Genomic DNA, 19,446 nt, shown 5'->3' on the forward strand with positions numbered 1-19,446 from the left:
CTCTTGGTTGTTTTAAGCAAACAATTGCTAAGTGTTACTTACTTTACTTTGATTCACCTGAATCATTGACGAATATCATATGATTGTGGCCCTCACTTTGAAATAAAAATATTCCGCATACATGTACATTTTTTATAGATTTTGTTTTGAGTCTTCACTTAGGAAAAAAGAAACCTATCTTATTACATGTCATCCTTAGCCATTCACCTTTAACACATAGTTTACATGAAAATGTTATGGTGTAGTAATAATTGGTACACAACTAAATTTATCAATCTTATGTAAACTCTTATCAGATTTTTTTCTTTACACAAATATTAAGTACGATGAAAGAGCACGACGACAATCAGTTTTCAGAGGATGATATTTTAGATAATTTGTAACTTTTGTGAAGTAAGCAATGTTGTGGTTTGTCTTGTTGAAGATTAAAAATCTATACAGACATCTGATTGTGATTCCAAATTAAGTATTGGTTCAGCTTGTTTTGAGGAAATATTTTTGAAATGTGCAACGTATTCAGTTACACCCTAGGTGGAATAACTGTTTCAAAAGTTCTTGTTAAGAGTATTTAAAAACCAGATGCTCCGCAGGGCGTAGCTTTATACGACCGCAGAGGTTGAACCCGGAACGGTTGGGGCAAGTATGGACACAACATTCAAGCTGGATTCCGCTCTAAATTTGGATTGTGATTAAATAGTTGACACAGCATAGGTTTCTGACACAGAATGAATGTATTCAAATGAACTTAAAATTTTTGTTTTCTCTTAGAGCAATTAACTATGCTGTTGAATATTAATCCTCTCAAAAAAATGTTTGATGAAATTTTCTTTTTATTTATGAAATTTCAAATGAGAAAAATTGAACCCAATTTTTTAATCACATCCCCCTTTCCCTTATTCCAAAACTAATTTCAATTAAAATATTCTAATGGAGTTTGCAACAATTACTACTCATTTAAATACATCATAAAATATTAAGATGTAAAAAAACTGCTTGTTATCACTGAATGGTAAAGATTATCTAAATTTATCAGTTGGTAGTAAAAAGTGAATATACATTGTATATTGTATATAACAAAGATTTAAGTTGATTCTGGACAAAGAAAGATAACTCCAATTAAAAAAAATTCTTGCAGATATTTCTTGCTTACTATACTGGACAAAGAAAGATAACTTTTAATTAAAAAAAAATTGCTATTTCACAATATTGCGAAATTAGATATTTCTTGCCATTGCACAATACTGTGCAATTGAAAAGACTTGTATTGCACAATACTTAATATAATAATTTTTAGATCCTGATTTGGACCAACTTGAAAACTGGGCCCATAATAAAAAATCTAAGTACATGTTTAGATTCAGCATATCAAAGAGGCCCAAGAATTTAATTTTTGTTAAAATCAAACTTAGTTTAATTTTGGACCCTTTGCACTTTAATTTAGACCAATTTTAAAACTGGACCAAAAATTAAGAATCTACACACACAGTTAGATTTGGCATATCAAAGAACCCCAATTATTCAATTTTTGATGAAATCAAACAATGTTTAATTTTGGACCTCGATTTGGGCCAACTTGAAAACTGGGCCAATAATCAAAAATCTAAGTACATTTTTAGATTCAGCATATCAAAGAACCCCAAGGTTTCAATTTTTGTTAAAATCAAACTAAGTTTAATTTTGGACCCTTTGGACCTTAATGTAGACCAATTTGAAAACGGGACCAAAAATTAAGAATCTACATACACAGTTAGATTCGGCATATTAAAGAACCCCAATTATTCAATTTTGATGAAATCAAACAAAGTTTAATTTTGGACCCTTTGGGCCCCTTTTTCCTTAACTGTTGAGACCAAAACTCCCAAAATCAATACCAACCTTCCTTTTATAGTCATAAACCTTGTGTTTAAATTTCATAGATTTCTATTTACTTATACTAACGCTATGGTGCGAAAACCAAGAAAAATGCTTATTTGGGTCCCTTTTTGGCCCCTAATTCCTAAACTGTTGGGACCAAAACTCCCAAAATCAATACCAACCTTCCTTTTGTGGTCATAAACATTGTGTTTAAATTTCATTGATTTCTATTTACTTTAACTAAAGTTATTGTGCGAAAACCAAGAATAATGCTTATTTGAGCCCTTTTTTGGCCCCTAATTCCTAAACTGTTGAAACAAAAACTCCAAAAATCAATCCCAACCTTTCTTTTGTGGTCATAAACCTTGTGTCAAAATTTCATAGATTTCTATTAACCTGAACTAAAGTTATAGTGCGAAAACCAAGAACATGCTTATTTGGGCCCTTTTTGGCCCCTAATTCCTAAAATGTTGGGACCAAAACTCCCAAAATCAATACCAGCCTTCCTTTTATGGTCATAAACCTTGTGTTAAAATTTCATAGATTTCTATTCACTTTTACTAAAGTTAGAGTGCGAAAACTAAAAGTATTCGGACGACGACGACAATTTTTTCAAAATTTGCGGTCGTATAAAAATATATATTTATTGGTACAGTGTATGTTTACTTGCTTTTAATGATATGTGTTTTTGATTGAGTTAAGTAATTTTAATAGATATTTTATAACATATGTAATGTCTTTCTATATTGCAATGTTACACCACTACCTCAGGTTAGAATGAAGGTTTGCGTCTGTTAAAACATTTAAATCTGCTGCATTTCTTTACACCTGTTGTCGTTTGTTGGTGTGGTTCAAAAGTGTTTTTCATTGTTTTTTTTATATAGATAGATTGTTGGTTTTACATCAGTCATTTTGGGAGTCCTTAATTGCATGCTTTTCTGTGGAGGTCAATGCTTAGTTTTGAAGGCTGTATATTGACCTTTAATGGCTTACTTTTAACTAATTGCGACTTTGATAGAGAGTTGTATCATAAGCACTCATACCATATCTTACATCTTCTTATATCTATATATAAGCAGTAACTTATAAACAGCAGGAATCTTGCCTCTTCGTGTTTTATGCACTAAAAAATTAAAACACTAATTCTTAAATAAAAGCTAACAAATTTAATTGTTCGAATGTACAACAAGTTTATTTTAAAGCACTTTAACAAATATAGCAATCAACAATATAAAACAACTGCATGAGATGACATAAATAACATGTACAAATGTATACAAAATGTAATGTGTGTACTGTCAACTAAAAAAATACTGTAACAATGTCAGGAAAAATTACAGTGTTAACAATGTACTGACAAAATATAATGTTAACAATGTCAGCTTAAAAAATACAAAGTTCACAATGTAATCTGACAAAATACAGTATTGACAATGTAAACCAACATATTACAGTGTTGACAATGTAAACTGACAATATACAGGGTAAAAATATTATTGATCATATAGTTATCTGAAAAGATAACTATATCCTTTTATCACTTTATGTGCATCATAACTCTTGTAAACAAATACTGTATTTTCTTCAAGAACAAGGTGGGTCTACAAAATAAATATCAGTTACTGTGGCAAGATAAACTATGAAGGAACTATTTAACATACTGTAAATTCAGAAATTAATGCAAGGTTTTTATTAATGCGTAAAATGGACTGAGTTGCAAAACGTAATAATTTAAACTTGCATTTTGAAATATTTTATATGAATTTAACAGGATTTTTTTCAAAATAGTAAAAATTAAAATTGCATTTAAGTCTAAAATGACAAAATCGCAATAATAAATGCTTGCAATAATTTCTGAATTTACAGTACACAATTCCGTGTAATAATGATTCAAAATTAAATTCATATGATAGATAAATGATTTTTTTATGTAATGAGCTAGAATAAAAATATGTAATTCTTATGAAAGGCATTTCATTTTACAAAAATAATAAATAAATAATAAATAGTCAGCATATTTGAACAGAACTTGTTTAATTGTTTCAGTACTTTCACCAAATACAACACAAGATAAACAACAATCTATGAATGATGAAATAAGGAGTGGAATATGAATTATAATAGAGACAATGTTAAATGTTTGATTTTTCTAGATATTCAAATGTCCTTTAATTTCATCCTTTAAAAAACACTCTATGTTCATTGTGTGATAACATCAAGACCATATCGCAGGAATAGAAGGGTCAAACATTTTCATGTAAAAAATTGACAATGTGTACAAGTCTATCAAAGAATGCATGTGTCTCCATATAGTATAAGTAAAATTGGTCGTCACTGTCTTGGAATGGGAAACGGGCGGATCCAGCCATTTTAAAAAGGGGGGGTTCCAACTACATGTCCCCATTCAAATGCATTGATCGTCCAAAAAAAAAGGGGGGTTTCAACACCCTCTGGATCCACGCCTGGGAAACCTCAAAAATTTAAAAATCTGGTACACGTCATCATGTCACGTCCTGTAGTTTGGGGGAAATTTTGTCATGTCATTTTTAAGCAGGAGATGATTGAAATAAAGTATGAAACAAGACAATAATAATACCTGACAAAAGAAATGATTTCTTTGAATGGTGACAGCTTCGTTGTTAGGCAAAACTATGAATGACTGATGACTTTTCTTTGGCTTAATATTGTATAACAACTTATCGTTTTGTCTGGAACAACTTAGAAACCAGATAATCTTACACTCACCTATAATAAAATACCTTCATAAGAAAGCATTGTTGTTCTAAGGCAATTAATGATATTTGATAAAAATTTCATACAAATAAATATTAAATACTTGCACAAATCTATAAAATGACAAAAACATTTATTTTCTTGGTCATTATAAAATCTTTTAAGAAAAATGTTAAATTGCACTTCTACCTCACAAGATATGTAATCTCATTCTGAATATTTTCTTCCTCCATAATAACAGAATACAAGTCTTTAAATTAAATCATTGAAGTCGAAACTGTCTAATAAGTTTGATTGACCTTGACCCATGACTTGACCTTGCTGACCCATCTGCATTGAGTTAGGCATCATCTGTTGTGCCCCTCCCATCACATTCTGTTGACCCTGGGGATTGGGTCCTCGGAGCTGTTGCTGCATCATCATCGGTGGCTGCCGAATCTGCTGGCCTTGTTGCTGTAATAATCAAATTGAAAATTAAAAATCTTACTGACTCATATCATCTAGCAGGTTAAAACTATCCCCCACAAAAAGCAGCTGTTACTTGCAAGTTGACAAAGAAGAAGATGTAGTTGAACACTCACTTATTGTTTGGCTTTTGTAGCTACCAATTAACCAGAATAACTTTAGACAAGAAAATGTATGTTCCCTATTGAAGTTTTTTAAATATAGAAAAAAATATATGTTGTAATTGACATTAACTGACTTGTTGGTCTGCTCTTGTTATAACTATGAATAAGAAGATGTGGTATAAGTGCCTGAATACATTTGACTAAGAAATAGTTCTTACTGACTTGTTGATTGTCTATTTGTTACTAACCGGAGTATATTTTCAATAAGAAATAGTTGTAGTGGATTACTGACTGATTATACTATAGATGTCAATACTTACATATGTTGAATAAGCAGTAGTTGTTGTAGTTGATGATAACTGACTTGTAATTAATTTCCTATTGACTCAGGTGTTAAAATTTATGTATTACTTAATTTCTATACAATTATTGGGTTAAGAATTGAATGCTTCTTTTTGTAAATTCATTGAGGTGTATAAGCGTTGACCGAAATACATTTTGTATGAAGGGCGGAAGCGCTTCAGTAAAAAAAATGAGCACACGGTCAACGCTTTTACAACCCTATGAAGTTACAAAAAGAAGCATTCAATACTTATAATTACATTTTTTAGCTACGATCATGAAAACAGGAATTTTATAAAAAAAAAATTATTCTATTCACCTGTGCATTTTATTGTGGGACCACATGTTAGCATGAATGAAGAGTTTCATTAAGTGATGCAATTGCTTACGGAATGACACCTGATGTGCAGTTAGCCAATCAGAATAAAATATTATAATGAAACATACATCTAATGTAATTATTAGGTAATAACAATAATGTTTTGCTGATCGACAAGTCAAGTGTTGTTGGTATTTACCTGTTGACTGAGCAAAAGTTGTTGAAGTTGATGATTACTGACTTGTTGTTGATTTGCTTGTTGTTGTTGTTGTTGCTGTTGCTGAAGCTGTAATCTTTGTTGATGAAGTCTTTGTTGTGCTGAAAAATAAGGAAGATGGTTTGATGAACTCAAAAATGTTTGACAAAATTATATAATTTTTTTGTTATACGGTTTTATACAAAATTTAAGATTTGTTTCAAACCTTAGGTTTTTTTTTAATCTGAATTAATGCTAAAAAAATAACAGGAGAAAATTATGAAACATTACAGATATTTGTCAAAAAATTTTTTTGCACTCTTTAATTAAAATCTGAATTTTGATACATTGTTATATACATCAAATGCTATTATACTTGAGTATACTTAAAGCTATGGTGGGATTACTTCTTTTTCATCATCCTTTACATACTCATCTTATCAAAGTAACAAACTTTTACTATGTATGTCAACCAAGAGTTTACACTTGTATGCATAGTCAAAGATTATTCTGATGTCCAACAGCTGTTTTTGCCAGACAAGCTGGACCACAGCCCAAACTTGTCTGGCAAAACAGCCTGTCGACGTCCAGAATAATCTCGGGCTATAGTACGACTAGTTGTCGAGCAAAGCATATCTAAATCCTAAGTCAAAGTACATGTATCTGAAAAGTGTGACTAAAATATTTTTTTTTATTTAACATTTTGAAAAATTTTAAATATCTGACAGCAACCCGAAATTTTGTGTTTGACAGATCTGAAAAGCACTATCAAACTACTGGTCAACCAAATACAAAGTCACTAAATTATTAGTATTCCAGTAGTAGCAGCTATTATTACTGTCAAGTTGTAAACCAAATGTGAAGTAATTCTGTTCAGTTATTTCCTAAGAAAAGGGTGATGAAAATAATTGGACAAAGTGATTGCAATCTAGGGATGTAATGAAAACCACTCTACATTTAATCCTAATAACAATTGAACAAGTTATCTGGCATGTATAGTTCATATAAATTTTTATAGATTTTTTACAATCTCCTGTTGGAAATAAAAAATAACTTGAATAATATCATGACTATGGCTGAGCTTTAAAGATTAGTATTAAAATTAAAAAAAAACAATTTAGATTTTTTGATATTGGAGTTTTTCAATTATAATTTATATGATCCTTTTTAAATGTACATGATGTATTTTGTTTTGACATGATAATTTTAATTTTTAAAACAAATGCAAAAAGTCTACAGACTCAACATATAGGAGTGCTATAGTTTACAACACGTTTGCAGATGACCTAAAGCTGATTCAAATACAACATATATATAGATATATGCAAGTCTAATAATTGTGTAATGATCTAAGGACAGACAGAAACCATATATGATTCATGCCTAAGAGATGGAGAGCAAACAGAGATAAATCTATCAAATATAACTATGACTTCTTACAGTAAAGTTTAACGATCTTTATTTAAGGAATGACTGTAATATCTTTTCTGTCTATGAAGAAATAACATAAAAAAATTGGAGCACACTGAATAACACCGGTAGCAGGTTATTTAACATTGTGCACCACATTTTTTATGTTATTTCGAATAGACAGAAAAATATTATAGTCATTTCTTATAATTTAATTCTAAATTCCATTTTAAACTGTAGAAAACCATGAAAAAACGTTCATGACGTCACGGTCACATGACTATATTATGTCTATGAGTATGGGCTCATAACAAAATAACCTCAGCTAATCAGAAGACGTGTTACATCCAAAATTAATTATTTTAGATTTGAAACAGTGTTAGTAAATACTTCTGCTTACAAAATTCAATTCATGATCTAAATATGTCTATGACACTTTATATACTTTATCATATAGATTAGAACCAATCAAATATTTTTGTTATTGTAGAAAAGTGCTAACAACTTCAATATGTTCACAAATACTTCCAACCATTGTGGAATAGTTCCTTCATTCAATCCTGCTTAAAAATTCAATAAAAAGAATGAAATTTAATTCCCCTGTGTGTATTACAAATACATAATACTGTGAGTTCACAATTATTTGTGGGATTTCAATTTTCTTTGATTTAGTGGGTAACTGTTTATCTGGCTTTGTAAGCAAACTTTGGTAAACATATGAAATAAAATATCCAAATTACAATACTATCTTTCCTGTGTCCACGAAATTTGGTACCAAAGGCAATTTTATCCACAGCATCTTGTATATACATGATATGAGGGAGGGTAAGCAAATAGTATAAGATTTAACTTAAGACTTAAAACAGAATATGGTATCTTTGTTATAAAATATTGCTTGCCTTCCTATTTCAACATACTGACATCATTATATGATCCCATTTATAAATATATTGATAACTCCGTTACATCAACATCATATATTGACTGACTTTTTAAATTTTATTTTAACTGTTCTTACATTATAGTCATTTTAATTATTTTCTTTAAAAACAGAAGTGAAAGTACTTTCCAAAGGGAATGAATCCCAATTGTTCTCACTTTGGGGTTCTAATGGGTTTTATTCACGAATTAATTAAAATATGACAATTATGTAAGGAAGAAAATTTATCATTGAGTAACAGGACAATAGTTTATTGAAAATAGTTCATCAATTGTGTACTGTAAATTCAAAAATTGTTTGTTAATGCCAATAATGCGACTGCTTGAGTATCGCAATAATAAGAAGTTGCTTTCTGAATTATTATATACATATACCTGAAAGTAGCTCTCTCTAAAATCTTCATTATTAAACTTGCTTTTATGTTCAGTTTTCACAAAAATCACAATAATAAATTTATACATGCAATACTTTCTGAATTTACAGTATTTCACATTTGACATTAGCATACACAATACAGAGCCTTGTTTATTATTTGTTTATTTCCCGTTAGCTTACGTAGTAAAGAAACTTTTTCATCATATGTTTAATTCACGTTAGCATACATAGTAAAGAAACTTTTTTATCATATGTTTAATTCACGTTAGCATAAATAGTAAAGAAACTTTTTCATCATATGTTTAATTCACGTTAGCATACATAGTAAAGAAACTTTTTTATCATATGTTTAATTCACGTTAGCATACATAACATGACATAGTAAAGAAACTTTTTTATCATATGTTTAATTCACATTAGCATACATAGTAAAGAAACTTTTTTATCATATGTTTAATTAACGTTAGCATACATAGTAAAGAAACTTTTTTATCATATGTTTAATTCACGTTAGCATACGTAGTTAAGAAACTTTTTTATCATATGTTTAATTCCCGTTAGCATACATAGTAAAGAAACTTTTTTATCATATGTTTAATTCACATTAGCATACATAGTAAAGAAACTTTTTCATCATATGTTCATTTCCCGTTAGCATACATAGTAAAGAAACTTTCTTATCATATTTTTAATTCACGTTAGCATACGTAGTAAAGAAACTTTTTCATCATATGTTTAATTCACGTTAGCATACATAGTATAAACTTTTTTATCATATGTTTAATTCACGTTTGTATACATAGTAAAGAAACTTTTTTATCATATGTTTAATTAACGTTAGCATACGTAGTAAAGAAACTTTTTCATCATATGTTTAATTCATGTTAGCATACGTAGTAAAACAACTTTTTCATCATATGTTTAATTCACGTTAGCATATGTTTAATTCACGTTAGCATACATAGTAAAGAAACTTTTTCATCATATGTTTAATTCACGTTAGCATATACAGTAAAGAAACTTTTTCATCTTGTGTTTAATTCACGTTAGCATACATAGAAAAGAACCTGTTTTATCATATGTTAAATTCACGTTAGCATACACAATAAAGAACCTGTTTCATCATATGTTTAATTCACGTTACCATACATAGAAAAGAACCTGTTTTATCAGATGTTTAATTCACGTTAGCATACATAGAAAAGAACCTGTTTTATCAGGTTTAATTCACGTTAGCATACATAGAAAAGAACCTGTTTTATCATATGTTTAATTCACGTAAGCATACATAGAAAAGAACCTGTTTTATCATATGTTTAATTCACGTAAGCATACATAGAAAAGAACCTGTTTTATCATATGTTTAATTCACGTTAGCATACATAGAAAAGAACCTGTTTTATCATATGTTTAATTCACGTTAGCATACATAGAAAAGAACCTGTTTTATCATATGTTTATTTCCTGTTTGCATACACAGTAACGAACCTTTTTTATCATATGTTTAATTCACGTTAGCATACATAGTAAAGAACCTGTTTTATCAAAAGTTTAATTCACATTAGCATATACAGTAAAGAACCTGTTTTATCATATGCTTAATTCACATTAGCATACATAGAAAAGAACCCATCTAACTATAATTAATAACCAATGTCCCCTATATTTAAAATTAACAGAAGAAAAGGAGGTAACTTGTAACATACAATTTCCACATCCAAAAGCCATATCTCCAATATGATTGTATTTTTAGAATGATCTGAAATAAAATGTCATGCACCAACCATTTAGCATAGTAAGGGATGCTTGCCATGCATCATGGGATAGCCATCACCATAGCGACAATGTACCTACCACTATACATATTTGGTGGTGGACCAAAATATATCTCATCTAAAAGGATACAGCAGGAAATAAGAGAAAATGTTAAAAAAGTTGGATTCTAAAAATAGATGTTATGTAACAAAAATACTACTGTTTTATAGATGAAATTAAAACACTGAATATCTCTATGGGTTGAAGAACAGAGAAAGGTGTCTAACATTTCAAATCAAAAGCTTAAATGTAGTAAATAATAAAAAATAAATCACTTCTCCCTCTATCAAATCTTAAATTCTAATCATATCTCTATTCATATTCTATTCTAACAACTCTAAAGAGATGTATTGGTAAAAGTCCTGCTGGTCATTTTGATTTTTTAAACTTTCTATCATTATACTGTACTTGTATCAAGAATAGTTATCAAGATAAAAAACAAAAATGCAAAAATAAGTTGTAAAAATTAGCATTAAAAGGCAAGCCGCTATCTAAAGCTTCTATCAATAGAAAAAGGGGGATCTTTATTACAGGCCTGGGCAATATAACTTCAATATTAAAGGAGTTATGTGAGAATTTGACCAGAATGCTGTATTGAAGCAAAAATGCTTCAATTTTCTTGATCAAAATGAAAGTGGATTTTTCTAATATCCATAAATTATTCCTTACAAGTAGCTATGATGAAGCAAGGTATTGTTACAAATCAAATGTGATTCTCCTTAATCTCAATGCAATGTAGTGTGTACTTTCATTGCTGCTGATTTCCACATAATAAGCATGACATGATAGAGTATAGAGGCCATGCATAAAGTCAACTTTAAAATGATTTAGTTTTCAAGTTTAGAGAAGAATTTTTCAAATTTTCCAAACTCATTCAAGAATGCTTACGAAGATTTTTAAAACTCATTTAGGCATTTATGTACATGATCTTTTCTACAAATTGTTTTTGCTAATAATTTTACCCACAAAAATTGAATGTTTAAATGTTTATAAAATGGGTACCAAATAATGGTATTTGATCACATGGCCTTTTAGAAATGCTGGGCTAATAAACATTTTGAAATAGAAAAATTAATAGAAAATTGTAACAAGCTCATTCCAAAACTTATTTTAACACATCTTAAAAACAGAAGTTAAAATGAAGCATAAACAATAAAATGTTAATTTCAATATAATAAAATACACAGCAAAGATTTTAAGCAGACACCAACTTACCTAATAACTGTTGTTGTTTTTGTTGTTCTTGTAACTTTGCTTGCTGGATCTTTTGCTGCTATAAAAAAAAAAAAAAAGACTTTAATACTAAGGTGGTCCCTAACACTAGTACTACAGGGAAATAACTCTGTAAAAATCAGCTAATTATTTCAATCACATTGTATTGTAAAGGAAATATTAAGTTTTCTCAATGATCAAAATAAGTATTTGTGAAACTGCTTTATAACCAATGAATAATTTCTGATAAAGTGGTTGGTTTCGAACTTTTGGTAATTTTCATATTTTTTGTCAAAGGGTCAAAGTTAACATTTTGTCTAAATGTTATGAATATCAAAAAAGCCAAATTAATATTAGTCAAGGTGTTGGGTACCACTTGAAAGACAATGAAGTAATTTTTGTCTTTGCACGTTGTTTAAATTGTATCATTCTGACTGACTAATATCTGTTATATACCTGGTGAAGAAAAATTAACATGTGTATTTAACTATAATAATTCCGGAATGTCTAAATGAGAAAATTTACATGGATACAGCATTATACATAAATTTTGTAAATAACAAAGTTTTTGATTCTTCAATTTTTTTTTCTATACAATGATTCCCTTAAAAATGTGATAATGTGTGTATTTATGATTTCGGTAATAAAATTTGATACAAAACAAAAACTTTTTTGGTTAACTCATAGCATAACATCAATAATGAGAACCGAGTATTAAAGCTATATTTTTATTAAATAATTACCATTGCCTGTTGCTGAAGTTGCTGCATGTTCCCAGCCTGTGGCATCTAGTAAAATAAACAATTATTGTCACATTATATAGTTCATCCTCAGAACAAATAGCAATCAGATCATTTAGTACTGATAAGAAACTGTACATAGATTCAATGTTTAGTTCAGAAAATTTATTGTTTGTTGGTGTTTTAACCCCACTTTTATGCGTCATTTTGGGGCTATTTTTGGTGGTCAGATTTTATTGGTGGAGTGTTGAAAAAACCATGAACTTTGACTAGTCAATTAAGAACGTTGTCATGGGTTCAAACCCACAACCTCAGCTAGTGATTACAGTAGAACAACTTAAACCACTTGGCAACCGAGGCCCCAGTTCAGCAAAATGATGAATTTTGAAGTATGAAAAAAACAATCTTTAACACCTAAATAGAACTCAGAAAAAATTCTCTCCGAGTAAATTATGTGATAGATTATGATTTAAACCTTTTCAAATGTAACTATCTTTATTTAATTTAATATTAGCATATATTTTCTGGTGATTTGCTGGTGGTCATAAATAACTATTACAAACTGAGGTGATTCAGTGAAATCTATATTAACCCAACTATCAAGGATTGCAGAATTGTTCCTGATAGGAAAGATTTTCAGTATAGAAAGGATCATAATAAATCAATGTTGGTATCAATTTACTTTGGAACCATTGTAGATTAAGAATGTTCGCTACTTTTGTTTTTGATTTTTTGTCAGATATTCTGAATCTTCTATTTTTGTCCATGAAGTTCCAACAAAAATTTCGCCCAGTAACCTCCATTTTTTTTTCATAAAATAACATAAATGTTTATAGTTAAGGCATTGTTTTGAAAATCCTATAAAATTCTAGTAATTTTAACATATTTCTAAAAGAAAAACATTTTCAGTCAAATTTTCAAATTTTCAAACTTTCAATGGAAATAAATCAAAAACATGGACCCAGCATTTTCTTCTGTTTTATTTGAATTTCTGTTGTTTGTATACTATAAACTTGTAAGAGTCATTTAAAGATTTTAAAACATCCACAAAAAGGTTTGAAGTTTAGTTACGTTTCAGATAGGGATAGGTTTCCAGGGATGATTCTACTATATAGTTTAGGGCCGCTGAGCAGCCCTGAATTCCTCCAGCGGCCCCAAACAATTGTGTGAAAATAAATTACCAATTCAGATTTTTTTTTAAAAACTCTTTTTTCCAGAACTGTTTCCGTCACGGATTTAGGCAATTACAATTTTCCCCATTTGTCTTCAAAGTGTTTTAAATTCCGAATAAGAATGATGTAAACGGAAGATTGCTAAGATAAGTTATGTTATCATAATTGTTATTATGTGGTTATCTGAGACGTTTCTCATTACTTTTGTTCTCGTAAAAGCAGACCTATAAATGAAATAGGCTTTTACGAGATCAAATACTCCAATAGCATTTTCTTTAATTAAATTGAAGAAAATGCTATGGAGGTATTTGATCTCGTAATCATTTTCTTCAATTAAATTGAAGAAAATGCTATGGAAGTATTTGATCTCGTTAAAGTATATCGATAATAGATGCTTTTTGTCAAAATGTGTCATGTGAAAGCGGACCTCAACAGGGAGTAAAACTTATAAATTTAATGGGCGCCGATCTCGTAAAAGCAGATCACCCAACAGAACCTATAATATGTTTATAAAAAATATAAATCAATATTTCTGCCTGGCTCTCAAATCAAAAGTCCCAGAGGGTGATTTAGGGGGCTGCCCCCTTTTTGGGTAAAAAATTTGGTTGCTTATATAGGGAATCACTGAAGCTTGACTGGAGCAGGTCCCCTATTAGGTCAGTAAGTGGGCCCCCACTTATGAACATTTCTGGATCTGCCACTGAGTCCGTCTGTCTGAGCATTTTTGAAAATACATCATTGTACAATGTACATGTTGATAGATCATTCATGATTAAATAGTATATCCACACATTATGGAACAGGTGAAACTTGATACAATTTACGTTTTTACAGGAAAATAATAGTATTTCATCATAGAACTTATGTCGAAAATTCCCAATTTTGATGGTGAAGGGACCCATTTGAAAACAACTGGAATCATCCCTGGTTTCACTATATTTGGTAAGTTGGCCTTGTTGAGTATCTCTCTCATTGATAGATGTCTATTCTTACAAGAATAAATGAATATGTTAATAGTTAACAATTAATAAATAACAAGTGAAACTGCGAGCTACTGCTCACTGATGATACCCCCCCCCCCCCCCCCCCCCCCCCCCGCAAGTGGATAATATAAAGTGTAAAAATATGCAAGTGTTCGGTAAACAGGAAGTTGTCAAGTGATGAATCTGAAAACGCATCACACAGTATAGCTGACTTATATAAATCCTGAAACCAAATTTCAGAAATCCTTGTATTGTAGTTCGGACGGATGGACAGACAGAGGTAAAACAGTATAATTAACTTATATTTTAAATTTGAATATTTCAAATCTTTAAAATACACCAAGTCTCCGATTTTTAAATATATTTTTTATAAAAGTCGTTTGTATATATAATACATATTATATGTATGATCCTATTATATCTTATAAATCAGAAACTTAACAATTCAAAACAATGACCATACCATATTTGAAGTCTGTGTAACCATGCCAGTAGATGTCATTGTATTTGTTGGTCCCGGCTGTTGCATCTGCTAAAAAAATGTCATATTTATTATTTATCAAAATACCATAATCAAGAATAAAGATAAAAAAAAATGTCATATTTATTATTTATCAAAATACCATAATCAAGAATAAAGATAAAAAAAAATGTCATATTTATTATTTATCAAAATACCATAATCAAGAATAAAGATAAAAAAAAATGTCATATTTATTATTTATCAAAATACCATAATCAAAAATAAAGATTAAAAAAAAAATGTTTATGTAGATGATTTTTTTATGGTTTTACAAGTGAATGTAATTTCTTAAAATATATTCTATACATATTTCGACAGGAGTTATTGCCCTTCCAATAACATTCTACTAATTTTCTGCAAAGAAAGACAATAGTGAGAAGTAGGTTTATTGTTTTTAATATCAAGATGAAATGCCTGTTATTTCTACATTGGAGATTGCAGTATCACCTCTTTTTTTAATTGACCCAAATGAGTTCTTCAGTTTTCAAAAAATAACTTGGGGGTAAAATATTACACCTATAACTTTGAACAATAATTACCTGTGGAGAATTTGCCATGCCCTGTCCCATTTGTAAACCACCTTGAGGCTGCTGTACAAATTGTTGTGGACTTCCTCCTGCCGCCTGCTGAGCCTGTGCTTGCTGCAAAACATATAGAAAGTAGACATAGTGTTTGATAAATTGAAGAGAAATTCAGTTTAAATCACTTCAGACTAGCCTGCAAAAAAGACTTATTAGACAGTTGTCCTTAAATTGCAGCTATATAACCAAATAATATCCACTGTCTAGAGTTCTACCTTTATGAATTATAAGTCATCTTGTATTGCCTAGACTAAAACAATGCAATATGCTATAGATTTTGATAAAGATATCATTAAAATAATTTAAAAGAGGTATCAAAACACATTTCAATCTATGTACATGTATATATTGTAAATTCACAAATTGTTGCCATTTATCATTGCAATTTTTGAAGAACGGACAAAAACCCCAGATTAATTATTTTTGAAAAAAAAATGATGCAGATATATGTATCATATATTGGTATGTTCTTTTTATTGCAATACTAACTCTGTTGCATTTTTTGCAATCATAAAAACTTAACAATATTTTTTTTTTAATTTGCTGTGCATGTTAACTAAATTAAATAGCAAATAACTTACCTTCAGTTTATGGGTAAATATCACATTTCTTATACCATCAACAAATGCCTTCTGATCATTAGGGATCAACCCTATAAAGGCCTTCCTCTTATTACTGAACAGGAGGAGTAATACTCGTACATCACACTGGGTACCAGGAGGGAAATGAACACAACCAGCCTAAAATTAAATTTGATTGAAAAATATAATTTATGTCTACACATTGTAATCCAAGAACAAGATTTATATTAAAACATACAGCTATCATCTTAATAGTCTGCCACATAACACTTTTACAAACTGGCTGATGTTACACATGCAGTGATACTTACAACTAAGCACCTTAACATTCTCCTGTATCATTGATTGAAATAGTTTTTGTGAAAGTTTCTACTTAATTTAGTCATTGAAAACGATCCGATTCAAGCTCAATTATGAAAAATCTCTCAAATATGCCAAAAAACGTCACTTTTCGGATGGTTTTTGTCAAAAATGAATCTTTATATATGTTATGTATTATCATAAATTAAAACTTACATTTCAATATTAAGGATGAACACGAATGCGGCCACTTTCGTTATACACAGAAACCGTCTAAAATTTAACTAAAATGATAGACTTTTGAAGATTTCAGCAATTTAGCATGACTTAATGGTGCTACAACCCGATATATGTGCAATTGTGCATTGTATTGTCAAAAAACGCCCATATTTATGTAGCAGAAGCATATAACTGTCCAATAAATAACTAAAAGTTTACATTTTAACTATTTTGTAAAACTGTTATATTTTGGGGCCAAAAAGGGGACTTACCGGACCGGACCTTTCAATAAAACTGATAATACTTAGAGTATAATTGAAGCTGTTATATTTTTAGTATTATCATTTGTATTATTTCTCCATATTCATATCATTATTTAAAGTTGTTTATTACTTACAAAACCAGAACCCATTGTTCTATGAAGATTCCTTAATGAGTCCACATTGTGGTTTCCGAAGTGAAACGCCACCTGGCGAGAACTTTTAAACAATGGCTGTAGCTGTGGAGAGCTAAGTAAAGACTGTGGTATCAACTGCATTATTAGTTCCTTTGGCCAATTTGTAGTAATGCTGAAATATAACAAGTAAAAACTTAATATAGACATGATAGAAGTTTGATGTTATATTTTTAAATAGCTAGTTTGAAAGTTAGAAAAACTGTAAAATTCAGTAATCATGGTACTGTGGATTCATTTATTTATTTTCGTGGGTTAAGAAAAACTTGCATAAAGTGGATATTTAATTTCGTGGTTTTGCTGAAGTCTGCATACAAACCTATAGAAAAATTATCATTCATTGAATATTTAATTTTGTGGTTTAACTGTGCCCACCAAATCCACGAAAATTGGTATCCAACAAATAATAATGAATCCACACTAATCAATCCCATTTTATGATAATTTTAAACAAAGATGATAAATCTGATATCTGATACAACTCTTAATGAGGAAAGAAGAAAATCTTTTGCATGTATTTTGAAATACTTTTCTAATGTATACATCTTATCAATTAAGTTCTGGAATTAAATTATTTCTGCTCGAGTTACTCAATCCTATGTACTTACAGTCAAAATCAAACATTTTTTTTTAAAACTTTCTTTAGTAGGAGATTCAATTTTTTCCATTCATTCATTTTCCAAAAGCAAATCTAACTGACTATCTGTGTGTAATAAAAGAAACATAGCCTACATATATTAAGAGTGGACACTATATAGTTCAAGAGCATTTTGCTGTGCCGTACCGAATACTTTGTTGTATGTGGCCCCTATTGTACATTGACACTGTACTTGACAATCCTTTTTTGGAAGTGTAAGGCTAAATACTGATACTTATTGGTATGAGGCCCCTTTTGAGATTTGACACTTGTGTGGACCAGACATTTAAGGCTGTAACAAATACTTACATTTCTGGGTCTGCAGCCCCTATTGAGAGTTGACACTGTAGTTGCCGAGCCATTTTAGGCTGAGTTGGACCATTTGATTTAATCTTCTCCTGATATTCAAGCATACCTAAAGTTTAACAAAATTCAAATAAATGCATATTATAGTTTGAAAAAAATCTTTTTTCACTTGATGAGGGGTATTTAAGCCTGTTTAAGATTCAACCAGTGGAACAGATTGCCCTCTAGTTTATCAAGTTTTGCACACTGAATTAAGGTTTGTATTTGTTGTTCAAATTTGCATTTTCTGTGTGACGGCTTCTCTTTTCTTTTTGACTTGCATGGTGTTGTCTTTTCTTTTAACTGTCTTTTACTCAGCCATTTGATATATCTTGAACATTTTATAATGCAGATATAATACAATTTACAAAAATAGTGCAGCTTATATTTTAAGCAATGTTTATTTACATCACATATATACAAGTGGTCTGTTTGTCCTTTTAGGTTTCTTAAATTTTGTAAGTGTGAGAACCATTTCTGCTGTAATTCTAAGCATCAATTATAATTCAGAACTCTATTAAAAGGAATATTCTAATATGACGTGCTTCTTTCGCTTTGTAAACAACACTGTGTGAAAATTCGCGATATATCTATACTTAGCGCAGACTCAGAGATATACATAATAATGGATGTTACAATATACCTCCCACGTAAATCCACATGTATTTGAACCTACATTGCAAACGCTTTGCCAACTTTATTGTATTACTAATTTTAATTAAACAAAAAACATTACAGAACTTTTATTCTTATTCAGATGCATAATAAAAAGAATTAATGTATTGCAACTAGTTTTGTTTATTTCCTAAATATAGTAACACTGCATATTTTGTGCAATGTCAATTTCATCATGGAACAATTTCTCTACAATGAGGGGTTCATTAAGGGATGCAAATAAGCTTGATATTTATGTTACGATTAAAAAAAATATCAATATACTAATTTAAGTTGCAGTATAAAAACAATATTTAGTCAATATCACAAAAATAAAAACTTGTTTGTAACCAACGAGGTTCGTATAATATTGTATTCCGATGGAATTTTGAGGTTTTCTATTCTGTTGCCTTTGATTCAGCGAGTCAACATGGCAGCTCCTTCTTTACGAAATGTCAATTTTGGATTTGACGGTAGCTTACGAGAAAACAT

General features: G+C 29.7%; 1 protein-coding gene across 13 annotated transcripts in view; it reads right to left on the minus strand.

Annotated features, from left to right (window-relative positions):
- Positions 1 to 3,005: 3,005 nt before the first annotated feature.
- LOC134683087 (mediator of RNA polymerase II transcription subunit 25-like) overlaps positions 3,006 to 19,446 on the minus strand; it is a 49,860-nt gene continuing 33,419 nt past the window's right edge. For 7 of the 13 annotated variants that reach the window (XM_063542150.1, XM_063542163.1, XM_063542162.1 and 4 more), the window contains 10 exons: positions 18,265 to 18,370; positions 17,262 to 17,433; positions 16,346 to 16,504; positions 15,723 to 15,824; positions 15,124 to 15,192; positions 12,509 to 12,553; positions 11,769 to 11,826; positions 10,593 to 10,631; positions 6,017 to 6,135; positions 3,006 to 5,040 (listed from right to left, as the gene is read on the minus strand). In XM_063542150.1, coding sequence (XP_063398220.1) covers positions 4,840 to 5,040; positions 6,017 to 6,135; positions 10,593 to 10,631; positions 11,769 to 11,826; positions 12,509 to 12,553; positions 15,124 to 15,192; positions 15,723 to 15,824; positions 16,346 to 16,504; positions 17,262 to 17,433; positions 18,265 to 18,370 — 1,070 coding nt within the window. In that variant the 3' untranslated portion in view covers positions 3,006 to 4,839. The remainder of the gene's footprint in view (positions 5,041 to 6,016; positions 6,136 to 10,592; positions 10,632 to 11,768; positions 11,827 to 12,508; positions 12,554 to 15,123; positions 15,193 to 15,722; positions 15,825 to 16,345; positions 16,505 to 17,261; positions 17,434 to 18,264; positions 18,371 to 19,446) is intronic. The other 6 variants (XM_063542154.1, XM_063542151.1, XM_063542153.1 and 3 more) reach the window with 6 other exon arrangements.

Source organism: Mytilus trossulus, chromosome 9, assembly GCF_036588685.1.
Source record: "Mytilus trossulus isolate FHL-02 chromosome 9, PNRI_Mtr1.1.1.hap1, whole genome shotgun sequence".
Classification (NCBI taxonomy): Eukaryota; Metazoa; Mollusca; class Bivalvia; order Mytilida; family Mytilidae; genus Mytilus; species Mytilus trossulus.